We start from the raw sequence: 26,664 nt of genomic DNA, 5'->3' as shown, positions 1-26,664 counted from the left end.
GGCAGTTTGTGATGGGGCTGCCGGAATTGGTCGAAACGTTATCTTCGCAACCACACGCTTGCTGTGTCGCAACCGCACCAACAGAGGAAGTGAACCTTTCCCAAACGGATAAACATTCTTCCCGACACCTTGTACTCTGGCCATAGGAAGAAATGAACGGCTAATAAAACCAGTGTCAATCAGCAATGGTAAAAGGAAGGTGAACTTGAATACGGGCGTATGCAAATGGGGATTTCTTTTCCGTTCCAGCCGCTTTTGCAACAATGACACAGGCAGGAACTGCAGAAAGGCCTGCAGAGAACACTCTTCACTCTTCTGCAATCGTACTGTGTGAGTGGACTGAGAGTTTCTGAGATTTTCAACGAATTTGGGGTGATTTACACCTTCCTTCGCTGACGGTCACGCTCTCGTCGGGCGGAAATGCCAAACGCTCTCTTCGGTATCCCAATCAACATCACCACCACCGCAACCGCACATAAATCCTGATGAGAGAAAGTTCCTCGCAATATCCAACCATTCGGGAACCATTAAAGCACCGAACGAAACATTCTTGAGCAATGGTGATTTGCTATCGTGTGGTCTGACCTTCGCCACCAATCAACCTTGGGGTAATAAATTGAGCGCAAGGTGCATGTGCATCACACCCGCTCGGAACAAGAGCTTGCTAATCGACAGCAAACAGCAAGCAATTATGGCAAACCAATCGATTTAGGTTCCTCGGTTCCCAATGGATCGATCGGCTGGTCATCGGGAACAACTTATGGAATAGCTTGATCTATTAATCTTGAGTACATTAACCTCTGTTATCAGTTTACTGTAAAATCGTTAAAAGGGGCTAATGAAGGTTGTAAAAGTGGACCCTAAAAGGATGTTCAAACATCTAAAGTATTTGTAAAGCCTCTTGAATGTATCTGTTCACGATCATTTCGACTAACAATAAACTTCAGAGGAGCTAAGAACATAAACAATTTATTTTGTAAAAATAAAACTCAAAACATAATACTAAATAAATATTCAAATGTGCACCTACAACACCTGAACCATGAACATGAACCTTTCTGCTTCTGTAAAAATTGCAATGCCCAACCAATGGTGAAAACTTTGGAAACATCAAATGTCGTTTCGGTTCAATTCGGATGTCTTGCTCTCTGCACACCGCGGGGAGTCTTGTGTACCACCGTGCAACCTTGACGGCAATTCGGTTCTCGCATCGCAGCTCTTAGCCAGACCTCCTGGGGTCAGGTTGCAAATTAAAACATGGCTCCCCTGGGGAATCATGGACAACAGAGACCGTTGCTTCGCGGGTGGAATTCACCGAAAAACCTGCACCTTTCCAATACTATTCATCCTCGGATGAAGATTCCTCAGCTCCGACCAGAGCTCATCGCGCTAAAAAAGCATGAAATTTCACAAACCAAAAACGTCAATAAGTCTCCGAAACGATGAGATATGCTTCATTTGGTCCGCGTGTATTTTCCGCCCCAATCTGCGTATGCCGTTTGCACACTCGAAGAAAGCCAGCAGGGTCTCTCCGGTGGTGTGGATTCCCCAGACTTGGTTCAACAATCTTCGAGTTGAGCGAAGAATTCTCTTTTATCGTTTCTTCTCAAGATAAAGACACTCCACACAACGGCAGTTCAGGTCAGCTGGAGATGTGGGGATGAGGTTTTTGGTTCAACGCGATGGTAAGCGATGCTGATTGCGGCTGGATGTATGCGAAGAGGCACAAAGAACGAATTACACAGCCCCAAAGGTGCAACAACACACAGTGCGGTCATCGTCGTCGCCGTTGGCAATGGTCTCGAATCTTACGAACTAAAAGCTAACGGTACGTTGGAAGTATAGTTATCCGCTAAATAAAGCGATGGATGATCATGCGAAGACAGAAATTCTTGCCGATAAACGTGAAAAGCGTTTCACCGGCGTGCTGGAAGGGAAGAGCTTTCGTCTTCCCCAAAAAACCGCACGATGACACATCTCTGATGGCCGTAATTTGCTACAAGCGCTGTCAATCGTAAAATAAAGGTGAGCGTCTGCGCGGCAAACGCCCGAATGGCACACATATAATGGACGGCCGAGCTGTGTTCGATGAAGAAATGCGCATGAATTTAATTAACTGCCCCTTGGCTCTATCTAAGTTTTATCTTAACGTTCATTCTATTGCTACAAAGTTGAGTTTTAAGTGCACACAGGTTGATGATACACTGTAAAATTATAAAACCATCATTCAGCATTAACAATCTTTGGATTTCAATAGGTTATCATGTAACGAACTCCTAGAAAAAAATATTTACACACAAGACTCGAAAACGGTTACAAAAAGTATAATTATCGTAAGCAAACGTTAGTAAAAGAAGCACAACACACAAAAACAAAGACCTTGAGCAGTAACAAAACAAATCCAAAGCAAGTTACAGAAAACGCAAAAAATAGTAATAATAAAACCAAAGCATCTCCGGTTGTTTTCGTAAGAATTTTGCACCAAAACCTACAAAAACTAACCTGCCCACACCTGAAGCGGTGGGCTCATGCCGAGGCCAGACACCCGCACACATCCAAGATACCGCACAATTAATTCTGCCTGCGCCGGAAGCTGATCTAAAATTCAAACACCACCAACCGACCAAAAACAAGCATAACCACCCCCTGAAGAAGAAATGATATTGCCGCTAAAGCTTTGCGAAACTCGGCAGGGCGGCGGCAGCGATACCAGTGACCAGTTGTTGCCCAACCGAGGATGCCTACACCGTTGCTAACCCTTCTCCCCGCTGTGCTTGGCTCGGCTCGGAAGCATCTTGGAGCGTCCATGGAAGGGTTCGTTGATTTGTTTCACCAATCAGCACCTCCAACCGTTCCGGATGTACACCCACCCACCATACGCCCGAGAACAATGGATCAATAAAAACTCACTCCTCGACCAGCGCCGTACATCATTGCCCTCTTTTGGCGGCGAGAGCGTACAAGTCACACCTTACGGATCAAGCCATCTCAGGGAGCATCATCACCGTCAGAACACGCTGCCCCTCAGTGTTACTACTACGACTACTTGACACAGATAATCGGTCGGAGTTAGTGGAGCTAGGTTATGCAAGAGTCTAAATCATGCCCAGCCGCGTCACGGGTCCTTCACCTACACCATTCATTAGCAAATCAGTCTAAGGTAGCAGAGCAGCGCCCGCAGCAGCAGGTCGTCCAACATCATCGGCACACATTATGCAATGTTTCTCTCTTCTTAGCATCACCATCACCGGGGCGCTGTGGTGGAGCAGCACTCGTCATCTTTAGCGTCGTGTAACGCACCGCTGCACTCACGGCAACGGATCGCTCACTCACGTGTGCGTTGAGCAAAACGGGGCGGCGCATAAATTGGTAATTTTAATTTTTCTGCCAATCCGGTCGGACGAATAGTTGCAATTCCGGAATCCTGGGGCGATTTTGGCGGAGGGAAGGAGGAGCAGGATGTTTGAACTTCGTCACCTCATCTGCTGACCTTGAGCTCATACACTCACATGGAGCCGTGGCCAAGACGACGTATGGTAACGTGTCCACACCGAAGGTCTTAGCCACTATGAGCGTGCCGGGTTGTGTCAGCGGAATTGAATTACATTACCAATTCAAGTCACAGACCGATTGGGTGGTAAATCCGATGCTAGCAACACACACACATGCGCTTCCTGCGAGTGCCGGGGGATGATGGTAGCGGTAATAATATTTATGCAGTCAGACCAACTGCTTCGCACTCAGCTTAAGGCAATCGGTCACAGAGCGATGGTCAGATCGAAAAAGATACATCACAATGTAAACGCATTCCTCCGCGCCGGCACGGAATAGATCATTCGGTCACTGGTCCGTGTTGTCCGGAGGTCAAGTGCGGTGTGTCGGTATGTAGGTATGTGTTTGTATTGGTGTAGCCGGGCACCCCAAAATTCTTCTGGTCGCAAATTGGACACCAAATTGGCCAATTATTGTAAAGTTTGATTAAAAAAACAAAAAATTAAGCTCCGAAACAGGGTTTTCCAGGAGTTCTCATAGCTGTGGGACACTTTATTGACTCTTTCTTAAGTGAACGGAAATTGGTCTCTATAGCATCCTTGTTGGACAAATCCAATAGGAATATCCAAGAAACCTGTCCAAAAAGGGTGCCATAGACTCCAATTTCCATCATATGAAGTTCACTTCCCATAAGAAAGAGTTGAGGAAGTGTCCCACAACTATGAGAACCTCTGGAAAACCCTGTAATGAGGTACAATACAGTCAAGTGAGACTAATATTTATATATTTATTTATTTATTTAATGCCAATTACTCGATCAAGCCTCCCTTGGAAGCAAACGGATCGAGTTCGACGCAAGCACTGTGTCCTGTTTTTTTCAATCCCTTTACCAGAAGAATCTGCGTCAGCTGGTTACAGTGAAGTTGCACAAACGAAACAACAAATCCATCGCTCCATCATCCCCACCAACTCGTCAGACATTGACCTTCAGAAGGACTTAGACAGGCAATTTATTTATCAACCTTTAATCCAGCAGCAGCGGGAGAACCGTTCAACATTCGTTCATCTTCTTTTGAACCACCCGTCCTTCTCTCCCTGCGCTACCACAACCTTCCCTCGACAGTCCGGCCAGACCACACCAAGGGGTGCAAAAACTGTTCAACAACATTCGTGTGCTTTCGCTTGATCGTTCGCGGATCATTTTACGTACAACGAAGCTGATGACTACGCACATGGGACACGGGAGATTTTGGAGATGAAATTGTGTGAATACAAAATAATACACAGCAGATCAGAACCGGTTCCCCTTTCAATTCATCATGCTGGGGACAGCAATTTTCTTCCCTTCATTGTCGTAAAGGTGTTTTGTGGAGAGGACTGTGTTTGTTCAAAAAATAAACAATTTTATACATGCAACACAGACACACACACACTGTTTTAAGTATGTCAAAGGCCCATACCGAGCAGCACACATAGCACCACTCTTACTATATGGTAATATATTTTAATGTTTATCTCTTTGCATGCAAACAAAACCATCGCCAAATTGAAATTAATATTCGAAAAACGCACCACCCATGTTCATGTTTTTTTTTGGCCGACACCTTTTCGTTGCAAAAACGCGATAAGCGGAGCGCTGCTGAATGTTTTCTGATTGAAAATTATTACTGCCCATCATACTTGCACACAAACACACAATAATCATGCCTGCTGGGCGCGATCGAAGGGATGTGTTTCTCTTTCCTTTTTATTATTGCTTTTGCAAGGATGTCACACACCCGTACCGAACAGAAAGCTTAAATTGTTCGGCGGAACAATTACCCGCACTACAATCGCCAAGAAAATATCACCGAAAAAGGCGATGGTGGTGGTGGAACGGAATATCGCCAAAACCAGCCAGCCAAGAAACTCCTCGGGCACTGTCATAACGGGGATTTTTGAACACTTGTTCAACCTAGCATAAAAGAACACAACACAAGCACGACGGCCTTAACAGGGCAATCGCTTTCAGTCTCTATCTCTCTACCATCCGTGTCCTATCCACTGTGGTTGTGATTTGCTTGCGCTGAAGGAGCGAAACCCGGCCACTGAGCATTCGAAAGTCGCCGAAACCCGAAAAAAGAAGAAAAAAAAAAGAAATACCAGCCCGCTCATGATGCTTGTACATTACGCTTCAGATCGAAAATCGGATTGCGCGTTACATGAAGAATATTAATTTTTGAGCCGTTCATGTGCGTGTGCGTGTGTACGTGTATGTATGACGGTTTCAAAATTTTATTTCAGGATCAGGATTCTGTTATCTTTTTGCACACCGTTGAGCCACGGCCAACATACATCTGCAGCGAAGTGCGCGTTCCTTTGCACAGGTGTTCCCCGAGGTCGAGTGATGGTGGAAGATTGCGCTGCGCTCTGTCCGTTTGTGCCGAAATGGCTCACTCTCACTACAGATGTCGGAGACACCCCGGGAAGGGCGAACGAGCATTACGACCGTCGCAAAACCGCGAAACGTCGAGCATAAGAAAAAAAAAACAATGTTGCTCCAATTACACCTGATCCAATCACTTTTGCGAATCGGACTTGTTTTTTTTTCGTCTCTTTTAGTCGCACTCTTACTTTTATGACAGCCTATACACACACATTGACGAATAATTTTAGGGGCTGCAACACGTGAAAGTAGTTGAGGGAGTGTTGAAGTAAGTGCGGCTGTGAGGTTCAATATACACACATACACACACACACCGAATAAAAACAATCAAATAATTTGGAAAAAAGGTTTTTTATGACTGCCAATTAGATTAACATATCAACAAATATTCCATTCGGGCGGGCAAAATGCGATTAGACGCGAATAATCTGGCCCATGTTAATTTTTAGTTTTATTTTAATCGATCAATGCACTCCTTTTTTCGCTCATCTGTGGCGTTGTTTCGCAGGCACCACCACCACCCTTTTCTGCCTTATCGCTCAACAGATAAAGGCCTGATTACGTAATGCACAGTGAAGCGGGAATGGTTTCGCTTTTTAGGTTTATACAAAATTATGCGCAAAAAACGGGCAAAGGAAAAGAAGCGCAAGCTCGCTAACGCTCGCCATAACCATGTTATGCCGATGAAATTTCCACCGGATCTTTCTCACGAGCTGACTCTGGTTCAGACGCTGGTCGGTGCAATCTTTCGGCCCCGTCTCTGGTGGGATCGTGGTGACCGATCGTTCGTCAAATGATTTTATGAGGCAGGCCAGGTTTCCACAATTGATAACCAAATTAGGCAACTTTTTGCTGCGTTTTGGGGGGAAAAAAACTAATCCAAGGGAATTCCTATGTTCCAGCATACACACAACCAAAAAAGTTAATTTTAATAAATACATAAAAAATGTCTAATATCTGGTCGAAATTTAATTCTAATAAAAACCAATGGAAGCATTACACCAAAGTAACTCGCATCAAGTACAACTCATTTAGTAAAGATTCAGCAACATTTCTTCCGACAAAATGATGGTTGGCGACCGCATCGCATAAACAACCTGCCACAGCCAGGGGCAGGGCCACACATCAGCGAAGGCCAGCGGTGACGAACACTAAAATAAAAAAAGGAACAAAGGCACTAAACCAAAACCACCCCGAAAGGCCACCCAGAGACCCTTTAAGGTTCAAGCGCAATGAACTGTTTGGAACAGTAAGTGAAAACTGTCCGTAAGTGCACAGCCGCGACGTGGCGTCGAAAAAAGAAAGACGGAGAAGAAATGCTGCCCAAAATCACTTCTCCAGTGTGTTATGTCCGGTTGAAAATAATTTAATAATAAAAAAAGCGTCTCTCCAACAATTCCAAACGCTGGAGAAACCACTCAAGGTTGCTGGTCGTAAAAGTGTGCAAGCATAAAGCCAGAAAACGATTTAATTACATGCGGGGCTGTTCCCTTTCGGCGGGTGAGTTTCATGTTCGGGTTGGGACTTTGCTATATTTTTGTTTTTCAAACCCTCTGCCAGAATGCCTGATGAACCTGTTGGATACACAGAAGGACGCGGCTGGAGCTGGAAGTGGAAACTAAAATAAATGCCGCACTGCTGTTGTACACAAAGTCTGCCCCGAAATGTGCGAAATTAAATATTTTAAAACACAATTAAACAATCTGGTAACCGGTTTACAATGCAAACTCCCTGGTGGCCTTCCCGCAAAATTGGTGGTGAATTGAATGAATCCCGGGCAAAGCAAACGTTAAATTAAATGAAAGTTACAACAAGGAATATCCATTTTTCTTGCAAATAGCTTACAATAACTCACAATAAAAACGAACTCCAATTTTCACACAAAAAAAATGCTGGAAGAATTATTCAACAACTTGCAATGAATTAACTCTTAAATTTCACATCATAACTCTCGATTTTACCACATTTGATGTCCTTAAACATGTAAAAAAAAGGAAATTTCCCTTCTTTAGTCTAATGTAAATGCTCTCCCCGGTTTAACACATACATACACAGGTACACAAAACGAGATTCTCTTCGTCCTTCAAGGTCAGAACAGTGACCGATAAAAATTTGCATAAAATTGCACCCTTCAAAAACAACGAAAGGGAAGAGTGCGCGCGCTCGGCATGCCAAAACGGTTAGCAAGCGCCAACGGCAAGACGACCAAGACGAACGACGTTTGTGACGAATCATGTGATTATGCATTTCGGATGCTCACCGTGTTCCGCTCACGAGGGGGGGGAATCAACGGTTACGATGACGCAAACTTTGGCGGCACGAAAATTGAGTGATTTTTGCGGTTGAAAAATACCAGCAGCTCGAAAATTACCGCGTTGAGCAGGAACGTTGGAATTCGCACACGAGCAGCTAATCGACCTTGAGTGAGGGATGGATGCACTTTTTATACTGCCATTTATAAACTTCTTTGGGCCAAACCATTGCCGATCACGGATGTATTTCGTTCGCTATCGCTATCAGGCGATCGATCGTTTTTTGGTTTGCTTTCGCTAACGTGCAACAGGAACGACCGTCTTACGCACAAACAAGTGCACTGCTTCACGTGCGGCAACCGCGTGGTGGTGCGCCGCGTAATACGCAAGCCGGTCTGGTGGTCCGTACACTCACGAACTTATCGGCGGTGCGATTTATGCAACCTGCATTAGCATGCGAAACAGAAGCGGACAGAAAAGCCTTCCAGGCTAGAGAGGTGTCAGCTTCAAAAGCCACACGACCCCACTCTAGCCCAGCACACCCGTGTGTGCAGGCGCAATGATGCAAACGATGCCAACTAATGACACTGAAACATCGGCGATGACTGCAGGCGAAGGTACAACAATAACAACGCACCATTGTGCAACGCCAAATCATGCAAATTGCAAACTGCAGCTACAGCTACAGGCACAGTGCACAGTGATCAGCTGACCGGGGAAGTGGTTCTGGATGGATCTCAATCTAGAACGATCAGCAAAGCTTCATTTATATAGGTGTCATTTAACAAGTGAAGTAATTTGAATATCGATCCACTTTGATCAATCGAATCAAGCTGGTTTGTGTCTGTGTAATTGGTGCAGTAGAAAATTGTGCCTCCCGTTCGTGCCTCATCACGGTCGGTTAACGATGCATTGATAAAGAGAGGTCAGGCGCAATAGCTTCATCAGTAACTCATTCCCCTGCTGACGAGCTGCATGAGCTCATCGATTTGTTTAAGGCGTTGCGCAAAAAGGATGCACGACCCTGCCCCAGTGCTGATGTCATCCTGCCGACTCACTCATAACAGGATCTTTCTTAACAGATCTTCCTCCGCTGACATCAGTGGCACGTTGTTGCAAGCTTTTCCCCCCATAAAGCACGAGCGCTCCCAGCTCGAATGTAAATCTTCTGCCGGTTTAAACAAATAAACCTTGCGCGTATCCACTTGGTGGATACTAATTAATGGCTCCCCCTCCCATGCATAGAGAGCGCTAATTGCAAAAAAGGCAAATAAACACACTAACATGAGCGATGTGCGTGGATCGCCTGGCCGCGGAATGAATGAATGGCATTTGTGCCGTTTTTGGGATGCACAGAACGAGAACAAGGTTCATTGTCCGAAGCACTGTGCTTAGAGCGAGGGAGGGAAAAGGGGGACTGTTCGCAATGACAGTTAGCAGTCATCGTTAGGTGAAGCGATGATACTTCTTCCTCGCTGCAGTTCCGGATGTAGTGCAAGTGACACACGCTACATCGAGCAAGACGCCAGAGGCACCAGAGAAACGCGAAATAAAATAACGCATCCACATAATGATGATGTTGTCGCCGAACATTGACAACCGTTAGCTGTAACGGAGTAGACATTGGAACGGATTCTTGCCTAGCAGTATGGCAGCATTGCACTGGTTTGAATTTCAACCCCTCTTTCCTTTTCGCTCTGCCAATGTTCTAAGAGCCCTTTAATTATCCACCTCCAGCAGCAGGCTACAAATTGCAAGTGCACACGCACGTCACGTCTCTAGAATCAAAGGCAAATGGCATAAAAAGATGGATACGCTGGAGCGCAACTGACAACATCACAAATCAACTACCGTCATCTTCACTATCGTGTTCACACAATACAGGGTGGGTGCATACTTACGGGATGTTTTCAAATGCGCAGAACGTGGGAAGGGGGTAATGTAAAACACGGCCAATCGATCGGATCTATCCGGAGCGGGTGAAAAGTTCGGGCCACTTGATTGCGCTCCGCAAACCTCAATTCCACCAATCCGATCGAGTGGCAAGTGTGTGGAAAGATAAGAAAGAAAGGCTTTCTCTGCTGCTGCTGCTGCTGCTGTTGCGTTATATTTTCGATCACAGCCGGGACCTGGAATTAGGTTGGCCTTTTCTTCGCTTCGATCCGCGCCGTTGATGCGTTGATGTTTAATGTTAACAAATTTAACCTTCACCTACGTACGGCACAACGTGTTGGTGCGCGACCGTGACTTTTCGAGCATTCACGCTTACACAAAACATCAACTATTTTCACTGCACCGATGGTATCGAACCGATCTCGCCCCAATCGCTAATCTGGAGACGGAGACGGCCACACAACAAATGCACACACTCACACGATCTTCACGACACACACACGCAACCCGGAGTAATTCTAAACTCCAGATTTAGAAAAAAAAAAAATCACGATTTAACCCACGATCGGGCAACGTGCAGGTGGGCACGCTTCCGGGACGAATCGAAAAGAATAGGCTTCTTCTACTCTTAATTCCTTCTTCCTTACACACTTCTAACCGTTGCGCTGCGGAAGGGAAGAAGATGCGTAATAATCGGTCACTTCAAAACTGATTATGATGACACAAGCTTATGATCCGTGTGTGTGAGTGACGCCGGCTTTCATTGCGAGAAAGGGAACGACGACGTCGACGATGCGGTTGCTACGGGAAAAAATGGTGGCATTGATTGCTTTCCTCCAATCCCGCTGGGGTTGTATTTTCACTAGACGCAATGATTAGCGCACACTGGCAAACAATGCACATAAATTCGGCGGCTTTTCTTTTACCTTTGTACAAATTCGAAACGGGTCAAACAAACACTCAGCTGCGTGCACTGTTTTGTTTACCAAAAACGATTAGCTTTCAGCTGCCTCCGCACATGATCGTTTGATTTTGGCGCGCAACGGCATCAACACGCAGACATTAACACCACTACGCACGATATGCAGAATCCAAAATAATGCAGCAAATTAGACGAGTTTAGGGTGAACTATTGCCATCTACACAACGGAAAACAGAAGAAGTGAGCGTGCACGCCGCATCGAGCGTGAACGGTTCGTTGTTGTAAACTGACGATGGAATGAAGAGCAAACGAAGCAGCAGCCCGATTCGATTGCACTGTGGGACGAGTGCAGCTAATACAGCGGCATAAAAGCAAATAACGATAAACTATGTCTAGGATTCAAGAAATATCTAGAAAACATATTCGGGAAGAATTGTGATTAGAGTTATTTTCATAATAGAGGTTAAAGTATAGGACAATGAAAAATGGAGTAGTTAAACAAATTTCAGTCTAAATGCTTATTTCAAAGCAGACGGCAAAAACATTTATTTATATCCCATAGTCCATCGAAACCTATAGCTCTGGCAGCACTGCAAGAACTTGTTTTCGACGTTGAATCAATGAATTTTCCTAACACATACACTAGATATTCAAGCAAGAGTGTAAAAGTCAATTGTGATAAGATAGTGATATGACTTTACCTGTTTTCATTGAATAATGTATCGTAATTGGGAGCTTTTTTTCAAACAACTTGTGAAAAGTTTGACACGCCTGATGTTTGAAGTGACAGCTCCTTTTGCAGCACAGGGTGAATCTCAAAATGATGTATTTTTAGAACTAAAAAAATAAAAATATCATTTAAATTCAATATTCAATGCCGACAGAGTCCACAAGAACCAAAGTCAGTCAGCCAGTTAATTCCACATTATTAATTACAGCGTTTATAACGTCTCTTTTGAAATGCAGTCTGTTTCCGACCCAACCCAAGTGCAATAACTCCACTAAACGACCACTAAACGGGTTCTAAACGACTCAAGCTCTCAACCTAAACGGAATATAAAAAGATTCCCCAAGTGCCACAAATCCACTAAACGACCACTAAACGGCTTCTAAACGACTCAAGTTTTCTACCTAAACGGAATATAGAAAGACTTCGTTTAGCAGACGGCAAACGACTCATGCATTCTAAAAATAGCGAAAAAGCTGGTGGCGCTCTCTGTTAGTGGGATACCCCAACCAGTTGAGCTTCATCGCTTGGAGGAGAGCTTTCTCATTTCCTCTGTACTGTTGTATGGTTTCGCATTGAAGTTATGCATCGCTAGAACTAGAACGGCGATACGATTGTTTAAATACTAAACTCCAACGGAAACCACCAGCACTGAAGCAAGTGAGATTTGAGTAATGGTCGTTGGTGTTGATACCCACGTATCTGATCACATGACCATTCATATAGATTTTTGCTCAGAAAGTTAGAAGGCTACATAGGTCATGATAAGATGAAACTTGTCGAAACACATTGCAAGAAAAGGATAGCAATATAATGATGAGTTGTAATACGCCATCTATTGATCAAACCAATGTAGCTGTGGAGCTTTCATTTTTTTCTATGGATATTCAATTTTCCAGTCGTGTAAGCTTAATCTGTGGCGCTTGGGTCGTTAATTAAGACTTCGGCGTCATAAAAGGTTCCGCTACCTGTGGCACATACGGCGTACAGTTTTGCGCTACCGTGGTGATTCTCGTGTTCTATTGAACTTCGCCAACAATTGTCGGAAATCCTCTGGTTTTCCTAGCTCCATCAGTTACAATAGGCGCAATGGCAACAATCCGTCCGCTATTTATGATATTTTTGCCTCGCGCTTCGCCGCCTTCTTCCTTCCAGCGGAAACTGATGAGAGGCAGATAGCCGACGCACTATCAAACGTACTATCAAACGATCAAACGGATGCTATGACCTTCAACTTGTCGATCATCGATGAGTATTCAGTCTCGAAAGCGATTGACAGGCTGGAACCATCGTTTGATCCAGGGCCTGACAGAAAACTTCGTGGCTAGTTCCAGTGAAGTAATCCAAAAAGGGGGACAAATCAAACGCATGTAATTACCGTGGGATTAAAACGCTTTGTCCCTGCGCGTCATTTTCATAAATGACGTAACTAGGTTGCTTCCTCCTCAGTCTAAGTGCCTTCCAGTCATGGTGCTCTTTGAATGGTCTTAAATTGTGCGCCGAGAAGTGTGTTGTCGTTACGTTTGCGAGAAAGCGGTGCCCCTTAGTGTACTAAATGGATGGTTCTACCATTGAGCGTACATGTAAATGGATCTACCATTGAGCGCAAAAGCTGTGTCACGGATCTAGGAATGCTCTTCGACGAAAAGTTGAGCTTCCACGTCCAACTAGAGTACGTTGTCACTAAGGGTAACCAATTGATCGGCTTGTGGCTGTGATCGAAATAGCTCGAGACATCACTGATCCGGTCTGCATGAAGACGATGTACTGCGCTTTAGCGCGGCCAGTGCTGGAATACGCTTCGATAGTATGGTGGCTTTCAGCTGCTCGCCCCCTGACTGGTTTAGAGTAGATCCAGCGCAAATTCACGCGGTTCAATTTGCGCTCCTGCAGTGTCCAACTGGACTATGAGGGACCCTATGCGTTGCTTGGCATCGAGACATTGAAGCAACAGAACTGCAACGCTCAGAGGCTGTTTGTCACGGTACTTCATATTGGTAACACTGAAAAATTTCTTGAATTTCCTTTTTGTGCATTGTATCACTACAGCAGCTATAACAACCCAAGTGCCACAAATCCACTAAACGACCACTAAACGGCTTCTAAACGACTCAAGTTCTCTACCTAAACGGAATATAGAAAGACTTCGTTTAGCAGACGGCAAACGACTCATGCATTCTAAAAATAGCAAAAAAGCTGGTGGCGCTCTCTGTTGGTGGGGGTGGGATACCCCAACCAGTTGAGCTTCATCGCTTGGAGGAGAGCTTTCTCATTTCCTCTGTACTGTTGTATGGTTTCGCATTGAAGTTATGCATCGCTAGAACTAGAACGGCGATACGATTGCTTAAATACTAAACTCCAACGGAAAGCCACCAGCACTGAAGCAAGTGAGTTTTGAGTAATGGTCGTTGGTGTTGATACCCACGTATCTGATCACATGACCATTCATATAGATTTTTGCTCAGAAAGTTAGAAGGCTACATAGGTCATGATAAGATGAAACTTGTCGAAACACATTGCAAGAAAAGGATAGCAATATAATGATGAGTTGTAATACGCCACATCTATTGATCAAACCAATGAAGCTGTGGAGCTTTCATTTTTTTTCTATGGATATTCAATTTTCCAGTCGTTTAAGCTTAATCTGTGGCGCTTGGGAAGTGTTGGCATCAACAGAAGGCAGAGTACGTTTATAGTCCGTGACCAGTTCAAAAAACTCGCAAGTCCACGAAGCTCCTTATTAATATTAATATTTCGAAAATTACAAGAAATTACCCATCGATAAATGCTCAGTCAAAGTTTACTTTAACATAAGTTAATTTGACGCACAAACTCACTTAACTTGTTCTTCTCTCAACATAAGCATCGACAAGCAGAATTTCTTATGATATCTGCCAAGTCTTGTATCCATCAACGTTCAAAATACAATAGTAGGTGCATTCAGGAAGGTGTCGGATATCTCTTATCAGCTAGGACGAGCATATTCAACTGCTTACGTTAATCCTACCGATGAAACCTGTAACCAATTTCAATCAAGAGGCGAAAGAACTCCGCTCGAGCCAAAACTTCTTTAAACTGTACAAACAACAACAACCAATTTCAATCGCCTATGACCAAAGCCAATGGTTTTCCGTAGTTTAAATAAAGAGTCATTTATTTTTCCAAATCTCGGCACTTTACTATGCTGGTTATCCTATAGTAACAACAATTTCATATATTTAGAAACGAAGATCGGAATCATTGTTAAATGCATCACAGTTTACTTGCATGATGGAAACAGATTACCATATTTGACCATAGGTACACGTGTTTGTTGAGGTAAAAAGATAAGATTTTAACGGTATTCCACTTGTTACGGTGCTACTAAATTATACCTATAAAAAATGGCACGATTGTGAGTGTGTTCCAATCCAATAGAATTTGATTCGAACTCTCTCTAGTAACACTTCCAGCCTAAAACTCCAACTCTCCAGGACAGTACTTATCGATCAAGCTTTGGTAGTAGGGCCACAATGCCTCAATATCTGGCAGCGTGGTTGATTTGGTGTATAGATCATACCGGCTAGAAAGTGAATCGAACATTACATCATTAGTACACATTTCTTTCTTTTTCTCGCTCTCTGTCTTGCCAAAGCGCGATGACTCTTATCAACTTACTTGAACATCAGCACCCATTGCTTGGTTTGCTCGTCCTTCTCGTTGGTCAGATGATGATAGTCGCCACCGGAATGCCAAGGGTAGAACGAATGATAGCGAATCATGTGTAGCGCCTGCTCGGGCAGAGTACTACCGTTGTGCTTCAGCACTCGATACAGATACTCGTCGTGGCCCCAGGACATGGTCAGTTGCTCCAACCCGCAGTTGGGTTCGTACATTCCATTCTTTGTGCTGAAGATTGGTATGAAAACAATAAAACCAATGTAATGATAACAATTCCTAGGCTCCTTCCACCTTCTACCTACTTGTACTTTGGGTTTGCTCCATCCGGATTGTCGACGAAGCTGTCCTCGCGATACACAATGCTTGGGCCCCATTCGCACCCGACCGGGAAGGTATCGCCCACCACCGCCCACTGGGGCTCGCCGTAGAAAGCCATCACCTTGCCGAGATCGTGAATCAGCCCGGTCAGATGTAACCAGTCTAGCTCGGGAAACTCGGCACGGGCCCGTTCGGCCGTCTGGAACGCGTGCACAATATTCGGTAGATCGAGATCCGGATCCGACTCGTCGACCAGGTCGTTCAGCTTCTCCAGCGCTTGCCGCACGGTTGCCTTGAAGTGATCGAATTTAAGCCAATCGGCATGGCGACCTACAGAAAGGGCGAATTGTTTAGAACGCATTGTTTAGTAAATAACCATGCTTGAGACTGGTATTGCACTCATACGCAAGAGCGACTTTACGCGCGCGCAAAACTTTCCCTCACGAGCCAGTAGCACATGGTTTTGCGCGTGGCAAAAGAGAGAGAGAAAGACAGGCGCGTCACGCACATGGCCAGTGGTGACTACGACTGTTAGCGTCCGGTTTGTTTATGTTTGTGGCGTAGCGTCATTCGAACGTTATCGAAAAACTATCAAAACAAATCTAGTCATCGTCGCTTATCGGAGGCGCAATCATCACACCAGCGGGGGCCTTGCTTTTGTGGAGTGGAGTGGTGCAAAATCGTAAGCACCTAAGGTCGCCACTTAGCTGGCCTGATTTTGTCCCGCATATTCGCGTGGCAAGGTCCGAACGCGACTCTTGACCCTGTTTTGGCAGGTTGGTCCCGCTATTTGCGTCGTTTTATTTACGCGCTGTTTGTCTCCAGTTCGATAACCGTTATCATGAGCGTGGTTTACGCTTCCTGGCTCTCTCCTCCCTCCAAAGGGGGTCATAATTTAATCCGGATGGGTGTCGCGCGTAAACCGTATTATTATCTGCGCGGTGCGCAATCGACGAGATCGTACCTTTGACAAAGTCAACCGTTTGATGGGTGTGCATCAGCTTGTACGTGCGCCGGACACGCTCCTTCAGCGGATCGGTTTCATCGACCGTATAGTCCCGGAACTTGGACACTTCCTTGTCTACGAACTTTGGCTCGGGACGTAGCAGCTCCGAGACATCCAACACGTTCGGGTGCTGGAATGGGTCGGAAAGGGCAGAAGGTGACCGTTATTTAAAGTTTGCTTGAGATTTTAAGCTCTGTTATCAATGATTTGCACTCTTATCGTCCAACGAACACAATTATTTAATACCTCTTCAATGATAATTCTCATTATGGAAGATTTGTAGTAAATATTATTTCTTCCCACAATACGATCGTATAAGCGATCACTACAAATCACACAAGCACACTTTTTCACCCTTTCTTTTACTTCACAAAGCACAAGAAAAACTTCCTAAAAGCTGTAAACTACTATTGCCACTAGCTGGTGCAGTCGGTTGTCCGATTCGAATGGCAGCAGGCAACCGTTTGATCCTGGCACGAGGCATCCCGCCGTTTTATATACAACCATGTTACATACACACGCCCGTGCTGCTGCCACTCACCACCATGGACATTTTAATGGCAAAGAAATCTCAATCACTTTACTGCAACCCCAAGATTAGTCTGGCCACGATGTCTACGTATGTGGCGTACGAGGGGGGCACACAAGAACAACAAAAAAACAAACAAGATGATGATCCCTCCAACCAGCAGCAGCAGCGTTCTTCCCTTCCAAGCACGGGGTGTGGCGGCGATGGTGATACCGCGATGATAAGCTTAATCGGGTATTGGGATTTGAATTGTCTGATTAGTAGCTGGGTTTTTGAGTATTTTTTTTTAAATGTTTTCGATCCTTATTGTTTGTATGTTTCGTTATCTTCTCCTATCGGGTAGTATCTTGCAAGATAATAGGCACGGCAGTAATGACGGAATGATAATTCAATCAATCGCTTTTACTACTGCTATTTTTAATTCCCTTATATGGGAGAAGATATTCTAGAAATTCTTTAAAATTTATGACCTAGATCTTCGCTAAACACTGTAATACAGTAAGATGCGTTACTGTGTTTGTGGGGAAGGTTGTGTAGCCAATTGGAGTGATAGCCGAGGACGACAAAACGACGCAAAAAAGCACAAACGGCACGTGAATGCATGAAGGGGGATGCAAATTCGGTGTCACTCTATAAATATATCATATGCTGGAAATCCGGATCAAGCTAGATTCAATTTCGTGCGGTTTGCGATTGTTTTATCCTCAAGCTTGATCGGGGCACCCTGTGAATGGTGATGTTGTTAAATAAGAGATCGCGTAACGGACTAGTAATAGTCCAAACAGTTGTACACTTCGACTATATGGGGTGTTTAAGTGTTAGTGGAGGGTTGTGCCTTATAGATTCTTTTCTGAAGAATTTGAAAATTTGAAAAATGAGCGATTATAATAATCCCACTAGGAGGTTTGTGTACGGATTCAATTGCAACTGTTGTGAACGGTTTACCGGCCACTACCGGAGAAATAGCCACGATGATTACCGGAAAATAGCCAATAAGTAAAAAGCATCCATCCAGCGCCGCGGGTCTCATGGTACAGTCGTCAACTCGTACGACTTAACAACATGCCCGTCATGGGTTGAACCCCCAAATAGACCGTGCCGCCATACGTAAAGACTGACTACCCTGCTATGGGAGGTAATCTAAAAGTCAGCCCCACAAATGGTTACAGGCAGGCCTTGACCGACAACGGTTGTTGAGCCAAAAGAAGAAGATCCATCCAGCGGCCAGAAGTTTTGAAACCGTAGGATAAAAGTTATCCTATCCTAGTTATCCCCTCTTTTGTAGTATTTCTGTTTAGTATTGCCCTGTAGATCTTCGTGTATATCTTCAAAATGTTCATATCTTGTGAAGATTAATTCAGTTTAAAGATTGAGACAAAATCATGAAATCATGAAACACCACCTAAGGCAGTTGTAATTAGCCAGCCAATTGGGACTGGAAACAACAAGTTCGGCTGAAGTACGGACGTAACAGGGATCACGGGTGTTCAGTGATCGCCCGTGTCGCTCTTTAACACAAATCACTGTCACTGGTGTGTGATAACACGTCTCGTGACCCGCAGACACATGTGACTAAGCAGGGCGCGTTGAGAGCATCTTGAAACAACTGCTCCGAAAAAAAGGGCCTACGGTTCGGTGATTGCCTTATCGTCTCTATTTCTGGGGTGTAAGATCATTCGCTTTTTTTTGTTACATTCTAAAACGAGTAGAATAATTTCACAACTGTACGATCACGGCGGAGAGTATTACAAAACAGCAAACCTCAACCAAAAAAAAGAGAAGCCAAAGTCTGCAGTAACAATCTTCCGCGTCGTTAGCGCTATCGAAGGTCAAGGAAAGTGTAGCGCTGATCTAGCAATGAGTTTGCCGTTTTTCCACTGACTCTTTCTTTCTTTCTCCTGAACTAGCTACGAAGTGCGGCTGCTAATGGTGATGCCATAAAAATCGCACAAGCTTATAATTATAATGATGGCAATTACGAAACAATTACAAGATGCCAAACGTTATCAAAGGCCGCAGAAAAGTCCGTTGGTCGGTCGATAGAATGGGAGTTCTGATTGGTCTCGCGAATGCGCGCTGGTACTACTATCGCTCTCTCCGGTAGCTTCGTTACGGTGGCCAGAAGAAGGGTCGAGAGGCAGCAAATCCATTCTTTATCAAGCAACATTATTGATAGAACAGCCACCGTGGAGGAAATGGTGTGCGGCTTAATGCTGTGAGAATGAATACTGTGAGTGGTTGGGTGGAACATGATTTTCTTATAATTCTTTAAATTTGTTACAACAAATTATTGCTTTACAACGTTTTCCGTTTGAATTGGTCAAGGTTGAACGACCAGTCAATCATTTAAAAAAAATATGGTTTTGAGGTCAGGGTTGTCAAACATTTCATAAATCGTAGTAATGACTCTCTCTCTCTCTCTCTCTCTTTTGTTAGCCTGCGATAGAGTAATTCGATGTGACATGGCCCGGTCAACAATTATTCTCGAGGATGCTCGGTCCCTGGCTGCAGCCTCCCATCCATGCAGACACCAGATCTTCGTCAGGTCTCGCTTCACCTGGTCCAGCCATCGAGTTCGCTGTGATCCCCTGTGCCTTATGCCGACCTGCGAATCGCTGTCGTACACCTTCTTGGTGGGGCATGAGTCCGGCATCCTCATGACATGCCCAGCCATCGTATCCTGCCAGCCTTCACCACCGTCAGGATGCTCGGTCCGCCGTACAGCTCAGCAAACTCATGGTTCATCCTTCTCCTCCACGCTCCATGCTCGAACAAACCGCCAAAGATGGTCCGGAGGATGCGACGCTCAAACACGCCCAGAGCGTTTGCATCCTCCGTTCGGATGGTCTAGGATTCGTGTCCGTAGAGCACCACCGGACGAATCAATGTGCGATATATCTCACATTTCGTGCGGGTTTGAAGTCTTCTGGGTCTCAGCAGTCGGTGAAGCCCATAGTATGCCCGATTCCCGTGTACAATGTGTCTTCGGATTTCGCTGCTGATATCGTTGTCCGAAATAACGACCGTTCCGAGATAGCAAAACTCCTTTACTACCTCGAGAAAGTTACTACTGTCGCCGTGAACTAATACACTGCTTACCAGATGGTCTGATTCTCCGGCAAGTAGATACTTCGTCTTGTCGCATTGATTCGCAATCCAATTCTTGCTGCTTCGCGTTTGTGTCGGGGGTTTGTCCTGCCGATGCCATCTGCGAAGCCAAGAAATTGGAGAGATCGGTAGAGAATTGTCTTGCCCCGCGCCTCGAATGACACCTTCCAGGGCGATGTTGAAGTGCAGACAGGAGAGTCCGTCACCTTGGCTCAAACCCCTGTGAGATTCGAACGATTCCGACGTCAAGTTCGATACTCTTACCTTGCACTGCACCCCATTCATGGTAAGCTCTAAAAATGGGATCAACTTCTCAGGTAAGTGGTAACGTTGCATGATGCTCCATAGCTCATTCCGGCCTATGGTGTCGTAGGCCGCCTTGAAGTCGATGAACTGCGATGAACTGATGAATGCGTTAGGATCTGGCGCTCTCGGCACTTCTGAGTGAAAATTTGGTCGTTGGAGGGGGTTCAAAATCTCGAGCAAATATTCGAACATGTGTTCTATCTTGAATATATTCTAGGGATTATGAGAGCTAATGAAATTTAAAAAAAAGATTAATGTATTGATCGTCGACCATCGGTGGCCCAACTTTATTTTCTTATCTTACACACTAGATCGTTTTGAGTCAATTCCACCCATTTACCTATTCGAGAGGACAGTGTTACTGCAATCCCCGCGTCCATCCTAGCATTCCCAGTATCTTGCCCTTGCCGGTGGATACCGTTCATCGTACTCGTAGCTACGACCGACAGCGGCATCCGTCCGCCTCGGCTGGCCCCGGTGTCGGGCGTGATATTCCCCATCGCTATCGCTGTTCCGCCCGGACTTGCTGCGCGAACGACGCCTCCGTTGCTGTTTTCTCTCAACCGATGCTTTCCGTTTTCGCGATCGTTTGCTTTTGGAGCGTGATCGCGATCGGGAGGAACGCCTGTGAGGCGAACGGGACCGTGAGCGCAATCGTGATATCGAGCGACTACGGGTAGCACGTTTAGATTTTTTTCGTTCGCTTGGCACGATCGACACGAGTGTCGTCACTGGTACTGTTGCTTCCGTTGCTGCGTGATCTCGTGCGATCGCGACGGGTTTTACTACGGGTACTTTTTCGGCCCCGCGAGTACCGTGAGCAGGATCGTTCCGACCCCGATCGGGATTGTGATCTGGAGCGAGATTTCTTTTTCGATTTCTTCTTCGACCTCGATGAACGGTGCCGGCTTTTGGATTTTTTCTTCTTCGTGTGCCGATCGGTACCGTTGCTGGAACGTTCTGGATCAGACACGGAATGGCCTCGGTTACGGGATCGGGACCGTGGCTTGGGAAGTGTTTCACTGACGAGCACCACATCATCGTCGTCGTCGTCATCGATCACCGTCGTGGGTAGATTGGAGTTTATGATCGGTGTTTTCGGAGCCGTTTGCTTCGGCGATGGGGTGGTCGAGCGTACGGAATGAATTGATCCTTCCTCTGCATCACTGGCCGGTAGCTCTTTTGTGAAGGATTCTATTGGAGAATGCCTTTCATCCGAAGCACCATTGTCGGTTGGTTCTCGGTGAGGCCGCTCGACCTTCTTTTCCGTTCCAACGGCCTTGATTAGGTTCAGGAACATGTTGGCACGTTTTTTGCGTTCTGCCTGCTTTTCCTTCGCTACTGCCGGTTCCCGTTCCAGGCGTTCGATTGCCGAAGAAGCTACTACAGCTTCCTCAAGCACGTCTGCTCCATCCACTAACAGATCGATTTCGAGTTCTTGCTTCAAAACGTTCGGAGATTTAACGATATCCTTCCTCTCGTGCCCGTCGCCGGCGGTTGATTCCTTTCCCACATTGTCACCCCCTTCTGTAGATTGTACATTGCTATTTGTCTCCTGATGTTTTATCTCCTGTTGCTTTGTCTCCTTGCCACCGTCTTCTTCCTCGTCGCTTCCCAGCCCAGGCATCGTTTTGACTGCTCCTCCGTCCTCCTTTGATTTGCGTGAAACGAGTGAAAAACTAACCGGCGCCCCCAGCTTCTGGTGCTGGATGTTTGTGACCGGTGCGGCAATCGCCTTCGGTGCAGCCGTATGAACTGCCTTGATCCCTAGGCTCGGTGTCGTTTCTACCACTGTACCATTTTCCGTCTCCATGCGCACCTTGGCCGGTGGGGGACTTGGAGGCTGCAGTAGCCCTAGGCCAGCCTCGCCGGCATTCATCCGCTGGCGCACTCGGTACGCATAGTACGGATAGTATTCGTGGGCCTGATTCAGAAACACAAAGCGTGCATCGTTCTTGGCCCGCAGTGCCTCCTCAAAGCTGTACCCATTCTTGGCCACGTAGATCGCCGTCCGATCGATAACGTGCTGAATTGTTACCGCAGGCACAACACCCTTGAATGGCGGAAGTTCCTTCACCTTTTTGGGGCTTTCGCGCTTACCCGGCTGGTGCTGGACTACCGGCTCTTTGTCGTTGGTTCCATCCTCCTCGCTGTCCCCACTATCCGAATCGTACTGCACCAATCCGGCCAAACCGGTTGATACTTTCTTGATCTCTACGGAAGGCGTGGAACCCTCCGTATAGTATTCGGCTTCGGTGTTGAGGGCGGTGAGTGGTTGAGCTGCTGCCGAAGCAACGTCCGTTGTACTGCTCGCCTCTTCCGCAACCATCGTCGGTATGGGGGCACCCGTTATCTTGCTAATCAGTTGCGTATAGGCACAATCGACTGATGGTTTGTACTTGATTGCTGGCACAATTACTTTTGGCCGGTTGAGGAGTTGTGCAGCTGATTCACAGCTCTGCTGCTCTACATCGGTGCCATTCTCGTTTCCATTCTGCTCCACCGCCTGCTGGTCGGTTGCGATCGGATACTGGTTGGTTCGGAAGGCCAGCAGCACATGGCGATAGTAGCGGAACAAACGACCGCTTTGGTTGAGAAAATCAAACAACGGATTGTTGGCCTGTTTTGTTTTCAGCAGTATCTCCATCTGCGCGTCCTGGGAGGCAATGAACTTGGCCGTCTTCTCAATGATGGCGTGCTCTTTCATTGTCTCGGGCAGCGGAATGTCCGGCGGGATTTCGAACCCTTTCGGCACTTGGTACGGATCGTCATCGTGCTCGTCGGCACTGGTTCCGGTGCGTTCTTCAACCGTCGCCACTGTGGCCCCTTCCTGCGGTGCGGGAGCGTCATAGTTGAACGGAACCTGATTGCCCAACATCGTCTCCCGTTTGCGGGCCTCTTCTGTGGAAGGATAAATGCTCGTTAGATTACAAATGGATCGCAAAGCTATAACCTGCGTTACCTCCTACCTTGATACATTTCCTCTTCCACCTCATTATTGTACAGGCTGTAGTATCGTTCCTCCTCGCAGAGCTGTTCCGCTTTCTGCTCGGCGGCAGTCAGGCCCTCCAAACGATTCTGATACCCACCGGGCGGTGGTTCGTACGGTGCAAGGTCGTGTAACGCACCGCGCGCATCATATCTGCATCCGAAAGGGAATGTCCAACCCGGAATGCAGTGGAAGCCAGAGAAAGAGACAGGAAAGAGAAAAAAAGCAAAGAACGGAAAAACAAAAATCAGCATCCATCTTCCCAATTCGATGGTCACGCGCTTGCAGACACGTGTATGATACGTTTATTTGATGTCATTTTCGGGGAGGTTCTTTGGTTAGATTCTTTTGCTGCATATCTCAATGAACGTCGCTGCAAGACTATGCAAACATGTTTGTTAGAGACAGACGAGAAAGGGTTTTGTGTAATGGACGCGGAAATTAAGAAACAAAAACCCGGATTCTACCACCCCTATGATGGATAGGTTCCAAATATGGGGAGATTCATGCAACATGAAACGTATGTACGAATCGATCCATGAATTTTCCCTCATTGAAAACTAGGGGTTGGTGGTTTGTTCCCTTTCCGTACTGTCCCACCCGTGTTGCATTCATCTTCGACAGTTCGTGGTGGCAGTGAGATTTGTATTTTTTGCAGTTTGTTTTTTGGTTTTGCTTTGCTTACAACACAAGAAGAATAGAGAAAAAAATGTAGAGAATTAAATCAAACATTTGGAGATGTTTCAATTACCACTTGTTTTATACATACCACTGCCGCCGATCGACTACTTGTAGGGATGGAATTGGTTTTGATTATTTTGTGACCTAAAATTGAATAATATAACGTACGGTTTTTCTTTTCGTGTTCGCTTCTATCGAGGCATTCGGCTTCAGCAAAATTGATTTACGGGGAGGTGGCTCGAACAGCTCGTAAGTCCACTATTGTCCGCACATTTGCCCATGACAGAGATCGTAGCACACAACATGAAACGTTCAAATGATCTCATCGTAGTAAACTGCCAGATGAGGAGGATCATGCTGTGTATTGTGACCGAACGATCCTCCCCATTGCTACAGCAGAAGCTGTGCGATCACACCGAACAGTTTGATTGGATCTCCTCCAGCGGGGGTTACTGTCATCCATCAGGCGAGACTCTTCACGTAATACCGTTCCAGTCGGTGTGGTGCGTCGATTGATGCGATCTGGACGACGCTGCCGCTGTGGCCGGACGATGCTGCGCTGTTTGGCTTAGGCTTGATCGGTACAAACGTTTTGTTTCTGATATTGCATGTGTTTTTTGGTTGAGCAGAAATAAAATGGTATAGAAGGTACATAAAGGAGCTATTAACCTGTCTATCTTCAACTGATTGTCGCCCATCCACGGTATCAGATGCCGGCCCTGATCGATGAAGCGTGCTCGCTCGTCGTCGCGGAAGACTTTGCACGAGTACCCGAACACTAGCAGATCGTCAAAGTTGTCCGGTGTGCCGCCGTGGTGGTGATAATGCCCGGTACGGCGCAGTATTCCCGACTCTCCGTTCGCCGCACTGAACGTGGTGGTAGTGGAGGTGGTGATGGTGCCGCTACCTCCCGCTCCGTGTATGCCCACTTTGATTCCAGCTCCTGCACCACCAGTGCTGCTACCGCCGCCATCTGCTGCCGCCGTCACTCCCACGCCAGGATGATGCCCTAAGCTGTTGCCAACACCATTGCCGACGCCGTTGCTGCCACCAGCATTACTTCCACTGCCCATGCCGTTAATGCCCAAGCCACCTCGCAACGCACTGTTAGCAATGTTCCACCGTTCGCTCATAGTGACACGCACGACTGTGTGTTTCGCCTTTGCCACCACACCATTCGCGGTCCCGATTTGCTCCTCCCGCCCGTTCGCTTACACAACAACGCTTCGCACGAGCTACAGTTCAGTTCTGTACAATCGATTGTGGAAGGACGCGATACATTCGGGTACGCGCGTCCATGCATTGGCCCTTGAGAACACGGCGAAGCACTTTATTTCGGGTTTGCTAAATCTTTCGTAAACAAGCTGCTTTCCAATCGGGCGCGCAGCAAAACAATAGACGCAATGGTAGAAAATTTTTGACAATCAATGTTTTCCCTGTGGCCAGTGTGGCCAGATTATTTTGGCGGTTTTCGGTAGGCGCATCAAAATTTTATCGGTAGTTTTCGGTAGGTTCAAACTCAAAACTTAACTGAGTTAAAAAAAGTAAAAGCGAAAGAAGTGTTAAGTGGGATGGGTGGGGGGGGACCTAATGCGCAAAATGAAACTTCCATCTCACGAGAATATGCATCCTTTATCTTGTTGAGATCATAGCAACCTCGCTAGCATGAACGTAGTTTAGTAGGCTTTGGTGAATTTATAGAATAAAATCAGTCGGTTATTTCCACTCGTTGAAACAAGAAGTTCCAATAGGTTATGGGCCCAGGTGCTTAGCGTTCGATCAGAAAATTCTTTTAATCAGAATAAATTGAGATTTTTCAAGATGGAGAGACTAGGAATTGCCAAACTAAATGGAAGCAATTACGGAACGTGGAAAACCAAGGTCGAGTTTCTGCTGATGCGAGAAGACTTGTGGCAATACGTGGTTGGAACAAACCCAGTTGCTACCCCCGAATCGAGTGCTGCTATTCCCGGATCAAGTGCTGGAACAGTCACTACAGCTTGGAAAACCGGAGACCAGAAAGCTCGTGCGACGATTGGGCTTCTTCTGGAGGATAGTCAGTTGAACCTAATCAAGGACTCGAAAACGGCGAAGCAGACTTGGGAGGCCATTCGAAACCAGTATGAGAAGGTAACGTTGACTTCCGTTGTGTCATTGCTCAAGCAAATCTGCGACAAACGGTATACAGATGGCGAGGACATTGAACGGCACGTTTTCGAAATGGAGGAACTGTTTGAGCGGCTGTCGGTGGCAAATCATGAATTGGACCGAAAATTGCAGGTGGCAATGGTGCTACGTAGCTTGCCCGCATCCTTTGATACTCTCACGACAGCATTAGAGACGAGATCAGAGAGTG

General features: G+C 46.1%; 4 protein-coding genes across 5 annotated transcripts in view; all 4 read right to left on the bottom strand.

Moving 5' to 3' along the window:
- LOC120898695 overlaps positions 1-11,265 on the bottom strand; it is a 64,032-nt gene extending 52,767 nt beyond the window's left edge. Inside the window, exons 1-2 of one of the 2 annotated variants that reach the window (XM_040304887.1) lie at positions 10,989-11,265; positions 10,071-10,727 (exon numbers count right to left, since the gene is read on the bottom strand). The gene's annotated coding sequence lies outside the window, so the exon portion shown is untranslated. Of the gene's footprint in view, positions 1-10,070 lie in introns of both variants that reach the window. The other variant, XM_040304876.1, reaches the window with a different exon arrangement.
- Positions 11,266-14,837: 3,572 nt separating this feature from the next.
- LOC120896438 (inositol oxygenase) lies at positions 14,838-17,169 on the bottom strand. The gene is made up of 5 exons (XM_040300566.1): positions 16,942-17,169; positions 16,654-16,825; positions 15,674-16,019; positions 15,369-15,599; positions 14,838-15,273 (listed from the first exon to the last, which is right to left on the bottom strand). Exons 1-5 carry the CDS (start codon positions 16,960-16,962, stop codon positions 15,165-15,167), a joined length of 879 nt encoding a protein of 292 aa, XP_040156500.1. The 5' UTR covers positions 16,963-17,169; the 3' UTR covers positions 14,838-15,164.
- Positions 17,170-19,969: 2,800 nt separating this feature from the next.
- LOC120893502 lies at positions 19,970-20,776 on the bottom strand. Its single transcript, XM_040295439.1, has 2 exons — positions 20,597-20,776; positions 19,970-20,432 (listed from the first exon to the last, which is right to left on the bottom strand). The coding sequence occupies exons 1-2, from the start codon at positions 20,611-20,613 to the stop codon at positions 20,072-20,074; spliced, it is 378 nt and encodes a 125-aa protein (XP_040151373.1). The 5' UTR covers positions 20,614-20,776; the 3' UTR covers positions 19,970-20,071.
- Positions 20,777-20,895: 119 nt separating this feature from the next.
- On the bottom strand, positions 20,896-25,720 carry LOC120893501 (protein suppressor of white apricot). Its single transcript, XM_040295438.1, has 3 exons — positions 24,978-25,720; positions 23,608-23,780; positions 20,896-23,539 (listed from the first exon to the last, which is right to left on the bottom strand). The coding sequence occupies exons 1-3, from the start codon at positions 25,439-25,441 to the stop codon at positions 21,324-21,326; spliced, it is 2,853 nt and encodes a 950-aa protein (XP_040151372.1). The 5' UTR covers positions 25,442-25,720; the 3' UTR covers positions 20,896-21,323.
- Positions 25,721-26,664: the final 944 nt, after the last annotated feature.

Source organism: Anopheles arabiensis, chromosome 2 (assembly GCF_016920715.1).
Source record: "Anopheles arabiensis isolate DONGOLA chromosome 2, AaraD3, whole genome shotgun sequence".
Taxonomy (NCBI): Eukaryota; Metazoa; Arthropoda; class Insecta; order Diptera; family Culicidae; genus Anopheles; species Anopheles arabiensis.
Note: the sequence above shows the minus strand (reverse complement) of the source record. Positions and strands in the feature narration are given on the sequence as shown.